Source organism: Procambarus clarkii, chromosome 73 (genome assembly GCF_040958095.1).
Source record: "Procambarus clarkii isolate CNS0578487 chromosome 73, FALCON_Pclarkii_2.0, whole genome shotgun sequence".
NCBI lineage: Eukaryota > Metazoa > Arthropoda > Malacostraca > Decapoda > Cambaridae > Procambarus > Procambarus clarkii.
In genome coordinates, this window is record NC_091222.1 from 25,083,476 (window position 1) to 25,104,302 (window position 20,827).

General features: G+C 44.8%; 1 protein-coding gene across 1 annotated transcript in view; it reads left to right on the plus strand.

Moving 5' to 3' along the window:
- The window catches only part of LOC123774134 (uncharacterized), a 55,119-nt gene extending 39,819 nt beyond the window's left edge, over window positions 1-15,300 (plus strand). Inside the window, exon 6 of the mRNA XM_045768262.2 lies at window positions 11,010-15,300. Within this exon, the coding sequence (XP_045624218.2) occupies window positions 11,010-11,327 (318 nt within the window). The 3' untranslated portion in view covers window positions 11,328-15,300. The remainder of the gene's footprint in view (window positions 1-11,009) is intronic.
- The last annotated feature ends 5,527 nt before the right edge of the window (window positions 15,301-20,827 follow it).

Below are 20,827 nucleotides of genomic sequence, written 5' to 3' on the forward strand. Positions count from 1 at the left end.
CCAGGATCAACTAGATCCTTTAATCAAACCTGCATTACCAGCAGTACCCCAACCAAATGTGAGCACATATCATGCACTCAGTTGGTACCTCAACTATCCCATATGTAACAGCCGAGCTCCCAAAGGTACAATTACCATGTTTTTAGGGCCAAGTAAGAAGGCATTACAGATCATTGTAAATTTGTCATTAACAGATGAAGATTATGATAAAGCCATACAATTGTTACATGCTAAGTACAGTGGATACTAGTCAAGAAACCTGAAGGCCTACTGGCGACTTCTATCAGTTGAATGACAAACTCATCACTTAGCTAAACAGCAAATCATTAACCTTAATCTACAGCCTACAGGTCATTTAAATCAGGTGATAGACAAACGTCATCATCACTTGGCTACAATAGTCTACCATTGGGGATTAAGACCAATCTTAATCTCAAATCACAATCTGATTGGCTAAACAGCCCCTCATCACTAATCTACAATCTTAAGGCTAACAGCACATTGACAATGTCAATCCAAGTATCAAATCAAATGAAATCAAATGTTTATTTAGGTAAGGTATATACATACAAGAGATTTTACAACGAGTGATGGATTTATAGAGAGGGCTAGTATATACAATGCCTAAAGCCACTATTACGCAAAGCGTTTCGGGCATGAAACACTTTGTATTATCATTCATCTAAGATAACTATCTTAATCCAAGAATATAATCTTGATCACCTAATCTCATGCTTTCACTGGAGTGAAAGCAGCCTCAGAAAATCTGAAGCCAATCAAGCATCTCAAAGAGAATTACTTAATAGAAAAGGCAAAGCCGAGAAAAAATAAAGCAAAATGCTTCATCACATCAAGAATAATGTAAATACACATTATAACAAATGCAATTCATCCTTTAAGGAAATCCTTGGAGGAGTACGAGTGTTACATGCTTGTATGACCTACTTGCATGTAATTACTTACCTACAAGTGTTACATACTTGTAGCAATGTCATATCACAAGAAAAAATCACTAAAGGTGAATCCACGGACAAAAATGTCCAAACTGACAATCAGAAATCAAGGCAACAACACTCCTCTTCTGCAAAGTGGAAAGAGTAATGTTGGCTCATATGCTATATCACCCACAGTTAACAGAACTGTAGGAAATCTAGCTCCCAAGACAGATAAAACAAAAGGAGCTAAAAGTGCATCAAGATGTTTATTCCGTCAGGAAGCACATACCTATCAAAGCACAGCGTATGCAGATGCAGACTGTGCCAACAGAATCAATAATAAATCTACTGTATATCACAGGCAAAGCCGAAAGATAATTCTTCATCAGCTGTACAATTCTGTAAGGTACAGAGTAATGTTAATGCCTTAGTATAAAAAACAATTACTACAGATACATTACCTACTGTACAGCTGGAACTAATCTACCAAGGAGTTTGCATTCAAACAAGAGTACTAGATCTTGAAGCTACAACTCCTGATAAATCACATCATACAGAAACTGTAATAGTGGCTTGACTAGGCAAAGAATAGTCACCACTTAATATCCCCCACATGATTGATGACGGATTGGAATCTGTGCATAAATTGTGGCAACTTGATGTAATAGGAATAATTCCTGAACAACCAAATCCTGATGTCTGTACATATAATAAGTACTCAGAAACTGTACAGTACCATGGACAGTACTGGGTAAGGCTACCATGGAAAATCAACCATAAAACCTTACCTACCAACTATCATATGGCTTATAGTCAATTTAAATCTAAATTAGCAAAGCTAAGGAAAAGGCCTGAACATTTACAACTCTACCATGAGATTATTGCTCAACAGTTAAAGAATAAATTCATCGAAGTCGTGAAACACGACAATAAGCAAACAGGCCAATTTTTTTACCACACATGGGTGTGATGAGAGAATAAAAAAACAACTCCTTTACAGATAGTTTTTAATTGTAGCTCTAAATCTGGACCCCAAGGAACCAGTCTAAATGATTGTTTGCAAACAGGTCCAAGTCCAAATCAGAAATTGTATGACATACTGCTGAAGTTTAGACTTAACAAATATGTGTTTTCAGCAGATATAAGCAAAGCCTTTCTAAGAGTTGGCTTACAGGAAGAAGATAGGGACTTCACTAAGTTTCTAGGGGTAGAGAACCCAGAGGATCTCAATAGTCCTATTGTGACCTACAGATTCTCCTCTGTTACATCTAGCCCATTTTTGCTGCAAGCAACTCTAGATACTCATCTGAAGAAATCATCTAGTCCTTATAAGGCTGAAATCAGTCAAAATTTATATGTAGATAATTTTCAAGGGACAGTCAACAGTACTACTGAACTGTTACAAATATATCAAGAGGCCAACAAGGAGCTACAAGGTGCCAACATGCCACTACAATCATGGGCCTCTAATAATGCAACATTGAATAATCAAATAGCAAGAGATTACCCTGAATATCACATACCAGAATCACTAAAGGTGTTAGGTATGGAATGGGATCTAATCTCAGACACAATATCAATCAAATCAGTACCAGTAAACTATTGCATTGCTACAAAAAGGGATTTGCTTTCACAAGTTAGCAAAGTATTCGACCCACTTGGTCTACTAAATCCTTTAACTATTAATGGCATTTATTGGTGCAAGAAGCTTGGAAGACAAAAGTTGGTTGGGATGATCCACTACCACTCCAGTTACAAAAAGCTTGGATGGGAATGGCTCAAGAACAAACTTTAGTCGAAAAGATAGTCTTTCCGAGACACATAGTCGAGGAAAATGATGAAGTAACACTACATGTATTCGCAGACTCGTCAGCCAAAGCCTTTGGAGCTTGTGCTTACTTAGTGACTTCCAATCAATCATATCTAATCACCTCAAAGGCGAGAGTCGCTCCATTAAAAATGAGGACTTTGCCTCAGATGGAACTAACTGCATTGCTAACTGGCACACACACTTAGCAGTGCATATCAAACAAGTCTTGTCTACCATGAACATCAAAGATGTCATTATATGGTCTGACAATGAAGCAGTTTTACAATGGGTACGAAACAAGAGACTCAACTTCAGCACCCACATTCAACACATAACTAAGAAAGTCTCTAAGACAGTTGGTATACTCTCCAAAATCAGATATTATGTTCCTAACTCTGCTCTCCTCTCACTATATTATGCACTAATCTACCCCTATCTTAATTATGGTATCTGTGCATGGGGGTCTACCACTGCAAACCACCTTAAGCCCATCATCACACAGCAAAAATCTGCTATCAGAATAATAACTAACTCTGCTTTCAGACAACACTCAGCTCCCTTGTTTAAATCTCTAAACTTGCTAAATATTAACTCCCTCCACACATTCTCTTGTGTCAACTACATTTACAAAACCCTGTTCTTAAATGCAAACCATGCTCTGAAACTCTCCCTGGACAGATGTAATAGGACCCATTATCACCACACCAGAAATAAATATCTCTTTGATATCCCCAGGGTCAAACTTAATCTGTGTAAACACTCTATGCAAATTAAGGGACCTAGTCTATGGAACTCACTCCCTAGTGAATTGAAAAACTGTAAAACTTTTGCCTTATTTAAAAGCAAAACCAAAAAGTACCTAACATCATCTATTTAGTTTCCTACACTGAGCTTTAAATTTGCTCTGTACCTAGTGGTACCCAATCTCCTAATTTTTATGTAATATCAAACAACCTTATCATTGTGTTCATTGCTGTCTTCTTTTATGTGCTAGCCATATGCTGTATTGTGACTACCAATTTTTGTCAACTACCATTCAAGCTGTCATTGCAATCAATCTTATATTGTTTCTGCTGTATTGTGCCTACCAATTTGTTGTCAACTACCATTTTAAGCTGTCATTGCAATCAATCATAGCTATCTATGTGCTTTAATATACTGTACCTATAATTTTCTCTCATCTTTTTTTTTTTTCATTCCATGTAATCTGTTATCATTTTTTTGTCTATAAATTTTGCAAGTATTTACCTCCTTAAAATTTTCTTAGATTAAGGACCTGCCCGAAACGCTGCGCATGCTAGTGGCTTTACAAGACTGTAATTACCATAATTGTATCCTCACATTCCTTATGTACATTCTTGTATATGCATAAATAAATAAATAAATAAAACGACAACTGTCCAACTCCATATGTAAAAAATCGCGTCTCAGAAATTAAAGAAATTTCTGCAGGCTTTAAATTGCTGTATGTACCAACAAAATATAATCCAGGTGATCACTTATCAAGAGGTATGACGTTTAAACAGTTTGCAAAGACAGATATTTGCTTTCATGGGCCTTGATGGTTAGTGAATGGTAGTTGGCCGGAACAAAAGCCACACGTCATTACGACACAAACCATAACTACCACCAGGCAGCAAGCTCAAATATCAGTCCTGGATTGTACTCGTTACCCCTCGCTCATCAAATTAATCAATGTAACACAGAACGTGTTTCATTATCTCAGGAAAAGAGGTATAAAATACACTTTTCCAGATGCACTTATCTATTTGGTAAGACAAGCCCAGAGAGAAACTTATGGGAATAACTATGAAAATCTTCCGCATAAGTTAAAACACAATCTCGGTCTGTGGATAGACCAAGAAAATCACAACATTCTGCGTTGTGGAGGGAGACTTAAACACGCAGATATCAATCTAGATACTGTGCATCCATGGCTTTTACCAAGAAAACATTGGATCACAAGGTTGATTGTGTTACATACACATCAACAAATCATCAAACGTGGAGGAGTGTTAGACACACTCACAGCAGACAGCAGTATTGGATTCCTCGGGGAAGACAGACAGACAGTCAGTCAAATCAATCTTGAAAAATTGCATGATATGCTGAAGGTACGATGCAAGAACTTGCTCTTATCCAGGGCCACCACCTCTACTAAAGGAAGGAGTGGTCCATCTACATCCTTTTGAGAGGACTGGAGTGGATTATACAGGAGCAATATATCTAACAGGGACTGCAGATAAGCAACCTATCAAGGCATACCTCTGTTCACCTGTGCCACCACCAGGGCAGTACATTTAGAGGTAACACCCGATATGACTGTTCAGTCATTTATCCAGGCTTTCCGCAGATTCGCAGCATGCCGATCATGCCCTTAGCCGATGATTTCAGACAACGGAGCAAACTTGGTAGCTGGAGAAGCATGTCTACGGGAAATCTGTTCCCATCCTGCAGTTACTTCCACACTGGAACAGCGTCACTGCAGATAGAAATTTATCCCTCCGAGAGCCCCATGGCATGGAGGATTTTATGAATGGTTAATAGGAACTGTTAAAAGAACCTGGAGAAAATCTCTACACCGTCAGAAAATCAATCTTCAAGAACTCCAGACAGTAATCACGGAAATAGAATCAAGGGTGAATAACCGGCTATTGACATACTTGTCTGATGATCCTACTCAAGATGAGCCATAAAGTCCTGTCCACCTAATGTATGATAGACTCCTGACTCTAGTACCATCTCTAGTGGACGATGAGATCAGAGATCCCTCGTATGTGGGTCAGAGCAAGTTGGTTCAGGGGTATAAGCGTATAAGCATCTGTCCAGCATAATTAAAAAATGGAATGATGTTTGGACAAATGAATATCTTGCATCTCTACGAGAACATCACTATGGGGCCAATGTCCCACATAATATGTCTAATCTCCAACCTGGCGATATTGTCTTGGTAGACAGTGATAGCCCTAGGGCTGACTGGCCATTGGGTAAAGTTGTCTCAGTCCATCCAGATAGCCAGGGGATTTTGAGAATAGTATAGTAGAATAGTATAAGAGAATAGGAGCTGGTCGGCCGAGCAGACAGCACGCGGGACTTGTGATCCTGTGGTCCTGGGTTCGATCCCAGGCGCCGGCGAGAAACAATGGGCAGAGTTTCTTTCACCCTATGCCCCAGTTACCTAGCAGTAAATTAGGTACCTGGGTGTTAGTCAGCTGTCACGGGCTGCTTCCTGGGGGTGGAGGCCTGGTCGAGGACCGGGCCGCGGGGACACTAAAAGCCCCGAAATCATCTCAAGATAACCTCAAGATAGTCAAAATCCTGTCTAAAGGAACAACTTCCCTGAAGACATTGGACAAACTCATCCACATGGAATCAGTGAGTCAGCTGCAGTTAGATCCTGAGACCTCCAGACCCTCTAACTCCACATGACCCAGACTCCTAACCGGCACACTTTTCCACAACGGACAGCTGCACAAAAGTGCAAGCAAAATTTGCACTTATATTATCAATCCAATGGAGAGTAAATGAATACATATGGTTACTATTGTCCTTAGTATTGGACTCTGTGCCAGTTCTATCTCTCTGGAAGATGTGGCAAATTTTTACCCACTATATATTATCTAAAATGTATTATTTCTATATCATATCGGAATCACTATAGATTCATTATATCTGGATCATACAAGACTGCCACCTATGATCACATATACCATAGGGCCCTATAGGTGCCTACGTGACTTGGTGCATGATTTCTCAAGGATCCAGAAGCTTCTAAAAGGATTTCTTAATTAAAAACTATTGGAACAATTGAATCGATTTCTGGTAGAGATCAAATCCTTAATAAGAATCAATAGTACTATCAAGTACTACTTATTATCTTTACATCCTAAATCTAATTATATTATAATCACATCTTATCTCAATAATATGACTAGACAGTAAAAATAATCAATCAATATTCATTGAAAGCTACTCTCTAGGAAGTGGGAGGAGCCAAACTCGGGAGTAAGCGACCTACGGGGCGCCCGAGGGCAGAACGCGTGTGTTTACAAACGGTGAACAAGTGTGACGGTGCCTTGCGAACAATTATTCAGCTTAGGACACTTTATCCAGTTATCTTTATCACCAGTGATTACTCTCTAGAACTGGGGGAGTACCTGGACAATATATCTACAAGGAAAAATTCCTAGAACATATCTAAGTGTACAGTGGAGCACACAAAGTAACACTATCCCCCCCTTCCACCATCATCACTTATCTAACCTATTGCAACTGTAATAATACAAGGAAAAATTCCTAGAACATATCTAAGTGTACAGTGGAGCACACAAAGTAACACTATCCCCCCCTTCCACCATCATCACTTATCTAACCTATTGCAACTGTAATTAAGGACATAATCAATTAGCAACACTACTAGAACATCATACAGCAAAGCTGTGATATAAAATATCGTGCCTAAACTCGACAAGAGTTATCCAGTCTGGCACACTTGTCAGACAGGCACCCGGCATTCAGAGAAGTATATTGAATGTTATTTAGTGTATTAATTGGCCAATTGTATGCTTGTATAACTTTAATATATCCAATAAATCAGTCTGTCGGTTATAGAGTGAGGCAACGCCTCATATTTCAGTAAATTTATTAATATTGTAGTGCAGCAGCTGAATCCTTTCCAAGCATAAAGACACTCACGATGTAATCAAAATATCAAGAGTGTCTCTTGTGTGGGAAAAGCCTCAATCGTGTTGACTGAACCTCTTCATATTAATTAAATATTTCTCTATAAATATATATCCTTGAACATATAAATTAAGCTAACAATTGCTTAGTGATCTTTAATTTATCATGAGTTCATCCAATTGAATATAATCTTTAGTACTTAGTTAACAGTACTTAGACCACATTTAAGGTCATTTAATATCATACTACTACAATTTAAATTGTTGTGTTTATAGTAAATGAATATTGGCTGTTGATAGTTATGGTGCTAGGCTGGACTATGTACATGTTTAAATCCCTGATTTAAACTGAACCAGTGTTCAGTCATAGAACTGAATTTATTAAAATCTCATCCTTGTATAAACAATACAAGCTAATGTGAGATAATTGCCTGCAGGTGGATTATGGAGCTTCAATCAACATCTAGATTCACCCCCCACCTGCCCCTTACAGCCCACAATCTGTCATTAGGAAACGAGGAGCTAGGATTTACGACCCTAGCTAGAGACTTTAGTTGAATTAATTTTGCATACAGTAATTTTTAATTTAATACAGTACAAGTCCCTGGTAGTACTCCTCTCATATCAATCCTGGCAGGTTATTCCCACAGCTCCTCCTCTGGTTGGGGATTCAGGATTGGCGGAGCAAGCTTCTCCATATCTCTGTTGAAGTGTCTCCATCATGGAGTGGGTTAGCTTGGTCATGTTCAAAACAACTTCGTCCCTCAAGTGGGTTTCTCGCTCGTTTCTAGCTCTTATACAGGACTGTGTGGATCTTCGGTTCATTCTGTACTTATCCCATTTGAATCATTGGATTCTTTGCCCCTCCTATCGGATGACTATGTTGTCCTAGGTTCTGCTTCTTCTCGAGCTGGGGGATTGTATGATTTCTCTGATCCTCATGGATGCATATAGGCACGTTCTTATCCATCCGGGATTCGGAGATTGGTTAGGTTTCATGATCGGGCGTCAAGCTTACCGCTTTTGTTGCCTTCCATTTGGCTTGAATCTGGCACCTCGCGTGTTTACGAGTTTAACCAGGGTCATGTTGGCCTATCTTCGTCTGCTCAGTGTTTGGGTTCTGGCCTACCTCGATGACTGGTTGGTATGGGCTCCCAGCCGGTCTGCAAGTCTGCTCGCCAGGGATGTGGTTCTTTCCAGTTTGCCGGGTTTGGGTTCCTGGTGTTCAGCCCCCGGGGTCCTTACGTCGGTTGCTGCATCTCCGACATCTTCGGGTTTTTAGGGGTCAGGTGCCATGGCGCGTTCCCTTGCCCTTGCTCTGTGTTCATCTCTCAGCTTGGGTTTTGTGACCAGCGCTCACCAGGCCAGCCCAGAGAATTGGACTCCAGCCTTCCGTTGGGCTCACAGCACAGTGTGGGAGTTTGTGGCAGGTGCTGTGGCGGATTCGATTGCCTCGGGGATCAGTGATTTGGTTCTATTCGGACTACTCTCCTGTGGTTCAGAGGGTGTCCAATGTCCTGGCAGATTGCCTGTCTCACTTCATTCCTCTTTCCACAGAGTGGACGGTTGATGCTGCCTCCTTCCTTTGGCTTTGTCATATGTTTGTGTGCTGGAGGTGGACCTCTTCGTGTCGGCTTGGTCCCGGCGCTTGTCTGTATATGTGACATTCTTCCCTGACTGTGAGGTGTTCGCAGTGGATGCTTTTCGGCAGGACTGGTCGAGGTGGCGGTTCCTGTTCCTTCATCCCCCCGTCCAGCTGTTGTTTTGGGATCTGGCATGGCTCGAATCCTTTCAGGGAATAATGGTTCTCCTGGCCCCATGGTGGTCGGCCCAGCTTTGGTTTCAGATACTGCTTGCACGGTGTCTGAATTCGAGTGTCTTTTCCCTGGCTCTGCCTCTTTCAGCAGGTCGTGCCATTGAAGTACCTTGCTGGTTTGGCTTACTCTTCTACGCCTGGTTTTTCTGACGTGAATGTATCGCCATTTGTATGGTGATCAGGTGGCTTCATTGATAGTGTCCCACCTGCGGTCGTCTTGTCAGCAACAGTATAAGTCTCTTGGAGATCTTTCTGCCATTTCCTGTCCCTTAATAGGGTTTCGTCGGTGTCGGTTCCGGTTGTTTTGTCTCTTTCATGGCTTTTTGTTGACTGGCATCTCATGCCGAATACCGTCGCTTCATATCATGCGGTGTTGGTGGAGCTGCTCGAGCTTGCTTTTGGTGTCAATTCCGCTCCATTCTGCAAGCTTTCTCGTATGTTTTTTATCTCCAACCTGCTCACGTGCAGCCTGAGCCTTCTTGGTCGTTGGACCAGGTGCTCTCGTTTCTCTCTTCTCCTCGATTTGTAGTGGGCCCCTTCGGTCTGAAATTGTTTTCTAAAGGACTTGTTCTTGTTGGCTTTCGCCTCTGGTGGTCGGGTTGGGGAGCATCATGCTCTTCTCCAGTGCAGGGGTTTCTGCTTCTTTAGACCTGGGGGTTGCTTTGTTTGTTTGCAGCCTTCTTCTTATCTGGGTAAGAAAAGCCAGATGGTTGGTTTCCAGATAGGTCTGTGGGATGTTGGTTCAGACAGGGGTGCATCATGTTTTGTCTAGTTTTGGCTTTACATCGCTACCTGCTTGCTACTGGTTTAGCGATGGTGGAGGTGCTATGGGTAGACCCGGTTTCCCTGGTTCCCTGTCCCAGGGCTTGCGTCTCTCAGGTTGCCCACAAGGTTATTAAGTCTAGCCAGCCTGCAGTCTACCGTTGTGCCCATGATGTGAGTAAGTATACAGGTCTTGCTGCTATCTTTGGTTATGTCTTGGGTCGACATTTTGTGCACGAGGGTTATGGATATCGAGCACAGTCCTGGCTGCCAGATATCTTTTCAACGTTCCGGGTCCTCTGCGGCCTTATGTTGCCTTGGGACGTGTGTCGCGGCCTGTTGTCTCATATTCGTCGTGAGACCTGTAGTGCTGCCGCCTCCCGGGTGAGTCCCAGTTTTTACTTATCTGTGGGTAGTTAGCTTCAGGGAGCCGATGGGGCTCCCCACAGAAAATCAGTGTTGAATATAATAAAACGCCAATTTCTGGGCAAGCCCTGGAGGCTCCCTGCCACCCTCCCTCCGGTCGGCGGGTTTTCATCGCGCTAATGAGTGGGCTCGCTAGTGGGATGGTGATTTGCTTGTTAAATTGTTTTCTTTTTGGGGGAGTTCTTTGGCTCTGTTTGAATGTAGGTCGCAATTTTAACCAGTTCGAGGTTTGTATTGTTTCGCCTAACTTTCTGGTGGTATCCCCCGGTCGATGGCAGACATGACAAACTCTAAATGTAGAGTGCTCATACTGGCCATTGCTCCTTGTGCCCCTCTGAGGGGACCAGGTTTTGGCGTTGGTCTCTGGTAGGCACTCGAACTCCTGGGGCTGATGGCATCAAACTAATATGGCACATGTCAGTTTGATAACTTCAGGGAGCCTCGGGGGCTTGCCCAGAAAAGGGTGTTTCATTACATTCAACGCAGGTTTTATATATGAATAAACGTGTCACTTAGCTGACAAAGTTCACATCATAGGCAGCATACAAATATTAAGATGCATTTTCTTGATCTGACAGGCATCAAATTCGCTGCCCAACACCTCGTACTTCAAGATGGTGGACATTTGGCTGCTATTCTGCGTGGGCATCACCTTCCTGGTCATCATATTTCATATCTTGATCGATAATCGACTCTTTAAGGACCAGAAAATGACCCAAGTGAAACATTTTGGCATGCCAGCGTCGCACAAGAAGCAGGAGTTGATAGGACTCCGTGACCGCTGCCGCTGGGCGCCGGACTACACTGTGGAGCAGCTGGAGATGGTGGCCAAGGTCTTTGTTTTTCTCCTCATGGTTTGCTTCATGGTTGGTTACCTGCTATATATAGCAACCTGAGGAACCCTGCAGATAAAGTGATTGATTACTTGCTTTATATAGCAGTCTGGGGATCCCTCGACCCCGACCCTTGGATTGGCACTTTGCTGTATTTAGCAACCTGAGGATTCTTTAAGGCTTGTTATTTTAGTGGTCTCTTAATTATCTAAAACATGTTGGCCACCTCATTATTTAATTGCGGTGAATCTTCCCCCAAAGTCCATGGCATTTTGGTGCTTTTTGAGAGAATTTGACACAGATCTATACTCAGTAAACTTCCTTTCTTCAGCCTTGAACAGTTTCTCGGTGTATTGCCTGCTGGTTGCTCATTGGCAGCTCCATCGCTGTTGTAGCTAGTCAAGTTTCCCAATAAATGCCATTTTTCCAGAAGGATCTGTTTTGTCACCTTCACTTTCCTAAATATCCATCAATTATCAACACAGCATATCTAATGCCTGCCTTTACTTTGCACTCCTCATGCTTCTCATCAAGATCTTTCCTCTCATCACTCTAGAGTTTGCAGTCTAGAACACTCGTCTTTAATTTAGCCTTTCGGTATTTAGTCATATCATTCAAGCTCTGACAAGTTTCCAGGTCAATTTGGAAAACTTCTCTGGAGCCTTTGGTATCCACTTGCCTTCTTCTTACCCCCATAATCGGCGGTGGGAAACAGCTCTGGCGAGGTTACATATTAGCCAGGCCCGTTTAACTCATGGGCACTTAACTAGCGCTGCCCCGCTTCTTATTGTACAAACTGCATTGTCCCATTTATGGTCGTGTATATCCTTGTTGAATGTCCTGACTTCGAGGACGTGCGTTCGCCTTGTTTCCCGACTGTCCCTTGCGGTCGCCTGTCCCTCGATAGAATCCTTGGTGAATCATATACCTTTGATGTTGTTTGCGTTATGTGTTTTTGTTCTCGTATTGGCATCCTTAGTGATATTTAGCGACTTTAGAATATCCCGCACATTTGACGGTGCCTTCTTTTGATAATTCCTTTCTTGCTCTCTACTTACATCCTAGACATGAAAGCGTCTTGTCCTGCAGACCTCACATCTCGGCAGTTGTTAGGAACGCATCCAAAATGTTGGGTATTCTTTAATAGTTCAAAATATCTCACTTATCTGTAAGTTCAGTTATACACAAGTCTTATTCATCTTCCTTGTCAAAGATGTTTCTTTAATATATGAGGAAGTTGCACTTCAAGCCAAATTCTAGATTTCATTGAGGAAAGCTTCTTGTCTGATCTTAATCTCATTCTTAAGCTTGTTATTGGTTTCCCATCGCAAAATTGCTTATCCTATTCTTTTTCAATCTCTTCTCTTAAGAGTTGCATATCTCCTCTTTTTCAAGTCCATAACCTGATCTCTCTGTTTTCTTCCACTCTGCAGCCATCTTGTGGACTGGACTTCCAATGATATCTTATATCTATCTTACATAGTGTGATAAATTTACATGTACACGAGCCCTTGCACATTATTCTGACTCACTTAATATACACAATTGTACAGAAGCCTTCAAGTATCAATAAACAACAGATATACGAACAGAGAAGTCAACACTCGTACCAGAAGACATTTAGAGAAATAGTACCACAGAGCACAACAAACTGCAACAGCAAGCAACTCCTCCCATAAAACTCTATTGCAAATCTACTGCCAGTTCACAGTATAGAACAGAGAAATGCCCGACAGACCACTGGAACATTATCTAACACAGTGCACAGTTACAAACCCATTAAGATTTCAACTTAGATTCAACAGAGCAGAAGTTGTTAAACACATATGGCAAAATCTTACTGAAGCGACCATACGAGTCATAAATACTCATACTCCACCCAAGTAAAACAGAAACTAGCAACACTTAGCGGGCCAGCCAGAGGCTTAGGGCCCGCCCAGTGGGCCAGCCAGAGGCTTAGGGCCCGCGCAGTGGGCCAGCCAGAGGCTTAGGACCCGCCCAGTGGGCCAGCCAGAGGCTTAGGGCCCGCCCAGTGGGCCAGCCAGAGGCTTAGGGCCCGCGCAGGATTATCCCTGCAAAAAAAAAGTATAGAACAAAGGAGAGAATTATGCAAAATATAATTTCAAATGGATTGAAACAGACAGCCCCAGATCAAAATTGGTCTTTATTATTTACTCCAAAACAAAAGGGACTGCTGATTTTAATACACAAGAACAGCCCCATTAAACAATACAACCTTCTCCAAAAAGCATACGTGGCATACCAGTTTACGTGTCTCAATGAAGGATGCTACTTTCAACCTAATAGTATTGGCATGGCTTTGCTTTCGAGATGACTAACTTTCTATCTACAAGCTGGTGCCCACAGAAACCATGGGCAAAGTGAGCATAAAACAACACTTATTAGGAACATCCTAGTACATAATACAAATATCCTGGAACCTACCACTGACCAAAGAAGATTCCAAAATCCGGAAGCAATACTTATAAGATAAAAATGACCCACCTTGAACATACAGAATGACGACTTCACTTCCTTGCCAACATTCAGACCTAGAGCTCACCAAACATCACCAGATAATGACGTCTCTACTGAGGTCTCTCTGCCCAACAAGAGCACCAGAGTTGTACTCAGTATCTTATCCAATGTTTGATTGGCTTTATCCCCATACCATAAGTATGCAATACCTGCAATACCTCCCTGCAATACCTCAAATCTTATCTTACTGACAGGCTCCAGTATGTTTCTGTGAATAATACAATTTCTCCCACCCTACCCATCAACATTGGTGTTCCTCAGGGCAGCATACTTGGCCCTCTCCTCTTTCTCATCTACATTAATGACCTTCCAAATGCCTCCCAACACCTCAAACCAATTCTATTTGCTGACGACACAACCTTCATTTACTCCAGTCCTGACCCCCTTGCTCTAAATGCCACAGTAAATACTGAGCTAGAGAAAGTCCATCTTTGGCTAACTGCCAACAAACTCACCCTTAACATTGACAAAACGTTTTATATTCTGTTTGGCAATAAATCCTCTAATCAGATAAATCTCAAAATAAACAATACCCAAATTTGTAACAAATTAGATGGCAAATTCCTTGGCGTTCTCATCGACCACAAGCTGAATTTCCAGGGTCACATTCTAAATATATCAAAAAAAGTTTCAAAAACTGTTGGCATTCTTTCTAAGATCAGATATTATGTACCCCGCCCTGCCCTGGTTACTCTCTATTACTCCCTCATCTATCCATACCTCAACTATGGTATTTGTGCTTGGGGTTCTACTACCCAGAATCATTTACGTCCTCTTATTACCCAACACAAAGCTGCTATTAGGACAATATCCAACTCTGGCCCGAGACATCACTCGGTACCCTTACTCAAATCTCTGAATATGTTAGATATTAAGTCACTGCACATTCTCTCTTGTGTATTATACATATATAAAACGCTGAACTGTAATGCCAATCCTGACCTCAAAAGCTTCATTGAAGGTTGTAACAGAACCCATGAGCACCACACCAGAAATAAATACAGTTTTGATATTCCTAGAGTACGACTTAATCAAACTAGAAATGCTCTACAAATCAAGGGACCCAGAATGTGGAATGACCTTCCCAACCATGTTAAAGACTGTACCTCTCTCAACCAGTTTAAGATAAAAACTAAACACTACCTAATAAATTCCCTGTAACCCACCTCACTCCTTTATTGTCAACCCATGTCTGTTATTTTATTATTATTATTTTTTTTTAATCAACACTGTTTGTCAACCTATTGTATTTGTGCTGCTTTTTCAGTCATGTTCCCCCTTTTTTTTTTATCTTTATTTGTATTTGTTTTCAACACTTTTTATTCTTTATGCTCAATTAGTATTAAGTTCTAGATATTAATGTTTTTCTTGCCCGAAACGCATTGCGTAATAGTGGCTTTAGGCATTGTATGTACTAGCTCTATCTATATATCAATCCATTAATGTAACATCACTTGTATGTATGTACCTTACCTGAATAAACATATTTATTTATTTATTTATAAGTATAATTGGCCCTGTCTCCCTTATGTTTACCCCCATCACCTCACCCCATACTTTTTCGACTCTTTCACATATGTATATTTAGCCAAATTTGTACTTCATGTACTCATTCTTTACCTGAAGATATTCCAGAGAGAAAAAACATAGAAAATAAATCCTTCAGTAATTAATAAGAGTTTCTTTACCATACATTTTGGTAACGATTGTTCTTCTTAATACTGATTCTAAGAACATAGAAGCATAGAGAAAGCTTACACTATAAGATCAACAACGCCAGCAATGCTTCATATTTAACAAAATATTTTTATGGCTATAGGCCATGAATCTACCTAGAGCAACCGCTAGCTAGTTTAGCCAGCTATAACGTCATTGTCATTGCAGATAACTGTCAATATATCCACCTAACTTTTACTGTTTTGAGTATAAATCATTGTTTTAACATTATAATAGTCTCTAAAATACAGCTTAATTCAGGCGTTTAGGTTCTAGCCGAATTAGATGGATATATTTGTTTAAAAGTTAGGACATAAAAAGTAACTAACTGGCCCCTCCTTCACCTGGGGAGAGGGAGGACTCGCCAACCAACAAGTTTCTACTCTACGGCCCATTAACGGCCTCTTCTGATCATCAAGAGATTTTTCTGGGGCCAGATTCACGAAGCAGTTGCGCAAGCACTTATGAACCTGTACATCTTTTTTCAATCTTTGGCGGCTTTGTTTCCAATTATTAAACAGTTAATGAGCTCCGAAGCACCAGGAGGCTGTTTATAACAATAACAACAGTTGAATGGGAAGTTTTCATGCTTGTAAACTGTTTAATAAATGTAACCAAAGCAGTCAAAGATTGAGGAAAGATGTACACGTTCGTAAGTGCCTGCGTAACTGCTTCGTGAATCTGGCCCTTGGACGTTTATAGCTGAATAATCTCAGTTCACGCTTCTTTAAAGGAATTGAAATGTATTTAGTGATCAAAGACTAATATAAATTGTGAAATGGGTAGACAATGCTAGCAAAGTTTTTGTAGAAATTCACCTAGCAGCCGGCTACGACACCATATTCCATCACACTTCATTAACAAAATAATTAGTGTTCGGTTCACAGAAGAATCAACCGAGTCTGGCTCAATCACAGACTCGAGCACCAGGAATCTACTATCTACAATTTACAAGACCCTTCGACTGGCCGCCAGAGGGCCAGGACGTGCTCGTTTGACCTGCCAGTTGTCGCCTGGTGCTGAGTAGGGGCGGGTGTGGATTGTGGTGTGGTGCGCCCGCTGGCCGGAGGGCCCGGCTGGTGGTATGGTGGTTGGTGGTGTGTCCCACGTACGGCGGGTGGACACGGCGTGCCTTGACTTCTCAGGGGATGTGGACTGGGCGATTGTAGAAGTTGCTGTCGTCGATGTGCTTCAAGCGGATGTCCAGGATTTGATAGGGCTGGAAAAGCTTTCCCCTACGCGGGTGGCGATGACCTTCTGCAGGAGCTCGCTGTACAAGGAGTTTGTGGCGCGTTGGGCCGGCCACTCTGTTCCAGTCACCAACGCGGCTGTGTCTGTGGCCGTTTCGGATCCCTGGGGGGCCGTGCAGTACGTGAGTGTGCATGGTGTACCGGTGACGTTCTCTGAGGATGAGCTGCGGGTTGTGTTTGGAAAATATGGAGAGGTGCAGTTTCATCATTTCAACCATCTGCGTACAGGTCGGCTGAGCGGGCTGCGTACGGGCATTCGTACGCTAGGTATGAAGATTACGTCACCGGTGCCATCTCGTCTTCTGTATCGTGGGCTCTCGCTCAGAGTATTCTATCAGGGACAGACTCGTACTTGTTTCCGGTGTGGTGCTGAGGGCCATGTGGCAGCGAGCTGTGATGCTCCTCGGGCTGAGGCTCCCTCCGTTTTCTTGGAGGGTGACTTCCCCCCTTTGGAGACGCGGGGGGCTTCCTCATCGCTTTCTCGCCCTGGCGAGGTGCCTGGGGTGGTTCCTGCGGCGGGTTCAGCGAGTGCTCCCTCGGTCCCTGTTTGGTCGGGACATAGTACGTCTGCTTCCCCAGTGTGCTCTGTGGGAACGGGAGCTCCTACCTCGGGGGTTCCTCGTTCGGTGGTGGCGGAGGTACATCCACGGCCGGAGGCTTCTGTGCGGTCCTCGGCTGCTGCTGTTGGTGTGGTGCCTGCTTCCCCTGCTGACGATTGTCTGCTGCCCGGGGATGCTGGGGTGGTGGGGTGTGTGTCCTCCTCCCTGCCCTCTGACTCTGCGTCGACTCCCTCGTCGTCTACGAAGGTCGCCTTATCCAGTGGTTCGTCAGCTGCGATTGCCTCGGCGTCCGTGGTGGATGCCCCCTGTGAGCTGGAGTGTGCTCTCCCGCTTTCTGGACCTGCTCCTTCTGCTCCGGTCTCCGGGCGTGGTGGTAAGCTGTGGCCCCATGCTGTGGAGGTTGCTGCTGTGTGTGCCCGTGCTGCTTCGGCTTTGGGCCCGCCCGCGTCGGGTTCTTCTGGAGCACCCCTTGCTGGGGGTCGTTGTACCGACGATCAGCAGCCTCATGTGAAGCGCCGTCGTTCGGCTCAGGATACATCGCCTCGTCGGTTGTGGGCGGAGGGCGGTGTTGCGATGGAGGTTGCGGGCGAGGACATCGAGGAGGTTTCTTCTGTGGTGCCTCCAGTGACGGCAGCTGCGCCTCCTGATGGTGGCATCTCTGGGTGGGTGGCTCATCGCGGTGACCGGGACCTGGTGGTCGTGTTGTCTAAGAGTACCTGTCGGGGGTCTTCGGCCCTTGTTCCGGTTGGTGGGGGCTCTGCGGATCCGGCAGAGGGCTCGTCCGTGGGGCTGGGTACGGCGACTGACGGTGCTCATTGTGATCGCCCTGGGGTTTAGGATGAAGTGCGGCCTGTGTATCGCGACGGGTTGGGGGTGTCCTGAGGTTGTTCCGATGGCGCCCTCTGTAGTTTGTGCGTCCTTGAATGTTCGGGGTTTGAATGCTCTTGGGGTCCAGTTGGGCCTGTTGGATGTTTTGCAGGAGCAACGTGTGGATGTGGCTCTCATACAGGAGCATAATGTGCATGATGTGTCTGTGTTGCAGTGTCTAAGCGTGCATTATCATGTGGTGCTCAACTCGCCGAGGACGCCTTTCAGGGGGACCCTTATGTTATTCTCTCGTAAAGCCTCCTTCTCCGTGCTTCACACGGAGTTGGACGAGGATGGGCGGGTGTTGTTTGTGCGGGTGGAGTTTTTGGGGGTCGTGATTCCGTTTTTGACGGTGTACGCCCCCTCGGGTGCAGCGCGTCGTCGGGAGAGGGAAGAGTTTTTTCGGGTGGGGCTTCTTCCTTTCTTGCGCCATGATACGCGGGGCATGATTTTTGGAGGGGACTTCAATTGTGTGACGAGTGCGCGGTATTGTTGTAGCGCCCGTCCGCAGAATGTCTCGGGTGCGCTGCTGGAGGTGGTGCGTTCATGTGGTTTCCGGGACGCTGCCGTGCTCTTTGGTGGAGGGTTGTCGTTTACTTTTGCTGCACGTGGGGTGCGTTCGCGCATCGATAGGGTGTATGTCAATGGTGGGGAATGTATGGTGTATGTTTTTCGCACTGTCCCGGTTGCATTCTCCGACCACAGTTTGGTGGTGGTCCGGGTTGGGGTACCCAGTCAGGTGCGGGTCGGTGCGGGGTGGTGGAAGCTAAACTGTGGGTTGTTGCGTTCTCCGCGTGTTTGTCGTCAGTTTCGGTGTTGGTGGGTCGGGATTCGAGCCCGGCGTTGTGAGTTTCTCTCTGTCTTGGAGTGGTGGGAGTGGTGTAAAGAGCAGTGTCGTTTGTTTTTTCGCGTGGTTGCTAAGCGCGAGGCTGCTGGGCGCTTTGGGTTGCTGCGTTTGTTGCAGGCGCAGCTGTCGAGGTTGTATGTACGGTACGATGCTGGTGTTGATTGTTTTGATAAGATTGTGGACTGCAAGGCGCGTATATGCGGGTTGCGGAGTGAGTGGGCGGAGGGTGTGCGTGTGAGGGCTCGTGTAAGTGAGAGGGTCGACGGGGAACGGATTTCTCCATTTCTTTTAAGTAAGGTACGGGCCGCGCGGGACTCTGTTCTTTTTACGGCCTTGCAACGGCCAGATGGGACGGTTGTTTCGGACACTGGTGGGGTGTTGCACTATGTTCGGCAGGAGTTGGCTGCGCTGTATGCAGAGGTGGCTGGGGACGCCGCACTTGCGGAGGATTTCTTGGGTCGGTGCCTTCCTGGGTTGTCGGTTGCGGAGTGTGCTGGTCTGGTGAAAGAGGTCTCCTTGGCGGAGCTGCTTGTGGTGGTGCGGTCGTTTCGTTCCGGGAAGGTGCCGGGTTCGGATGGTCTTCCTATTGAGTTCTATGTCGCCTTTTGGGATGTGTTGGGGGATGTTCTGCTGGAGGTGGTCCAGTCTTGTCTTCGGGAGTGCGTTCTGCCTATGTCTCAGTGCGTTGGGATTGTGCGGCTTCTCCCGAAGTCGGGCGATCTACGGTTATTCTCAAACTGGCGGCCCATTACCTTGTTGAATGTCGACTACAAGATCCTGTCTAAGGTCTTGGCTGGTCGGTGTCGCAGTGTTGTTGCGTCTGTTGTCTCTGTGGAGCAGTTTTGTGGTGTTCCGGGTCGTTCCTTGTTGCATTGCAATGCATTGTTTCGAGATGTGCTCTTGTACGTGTCCGACGCTCGCTTGTTGGCAGCGATGCTTTGTCTGGATTGGTCGAAGGCTTTCGACCGTGTGTCGCTCGATTTTGTGTTTCGCGTGTTGGGGAGGCTGGGATTTCCGCCCTTGTTTGTTCGTTGGGTGCGTATGTTGTACGCTCAATGTTGTAGTCGGGTCTGTGTAAATGGGTTTTTGAGTGATTCTTTCCCTGTGCGTCGCTCGGTGCGGCAGGGTTGTCCGCTTTCGATGCTCCTGTATATCGTCTTTCAGGAGCCGTTTTTTCGGGCGATCAAGGGATGCCCGTTGATCGTCCCCCCCCCCCGTTTGCCGTCGGGTCTTCGGTTGCCTATCTGCGGTTATGCAGATGATACCGTCCTGTTCCTGGCCTCGGAGGGGTCGGTTGGGGCGGTCCAGGTTGTGGTTGAGAGGTTCGAGTTGGCCACTGGGGCGCAGGTGAATCGTGCGAAGTCCGGTCTTATGGGTCTTGGTGGGTGGTCCTCTCGCCTTGTGTGGGTGGGGTCATGGTTTCCGGTTGTCACTTCTATGCGGGTTTTGGGGCTTACCTGGTTCGCTTCCTTTGAGAGGTCCTTGGCTTGCAATTGGGATATGGTTTCCCGGAGTGTCGGTGTTGCGATTGGGTTGCTGGCTGTGCGCCCGTTGACGCTTTATCAGCGGGCGTTGCTTGTGAATTGCAAAGTTTTGTCCCGGGTCTGGTTCGTGGCTCGGGTTTTCCCCCTGGATCGTAAGCTGGCTTTCGGGTTGGAGCGCCAGGTTTATCGTTATGTGTGGTGTGGTCGTTACCACCCAATTCGCCGGTCGACGTTGGTGTTGGCTGTGCGGGAGGGTGGGGTGGGCATTCCTGATGTGTTCACGAGGGCTCGGGCGCTCTTT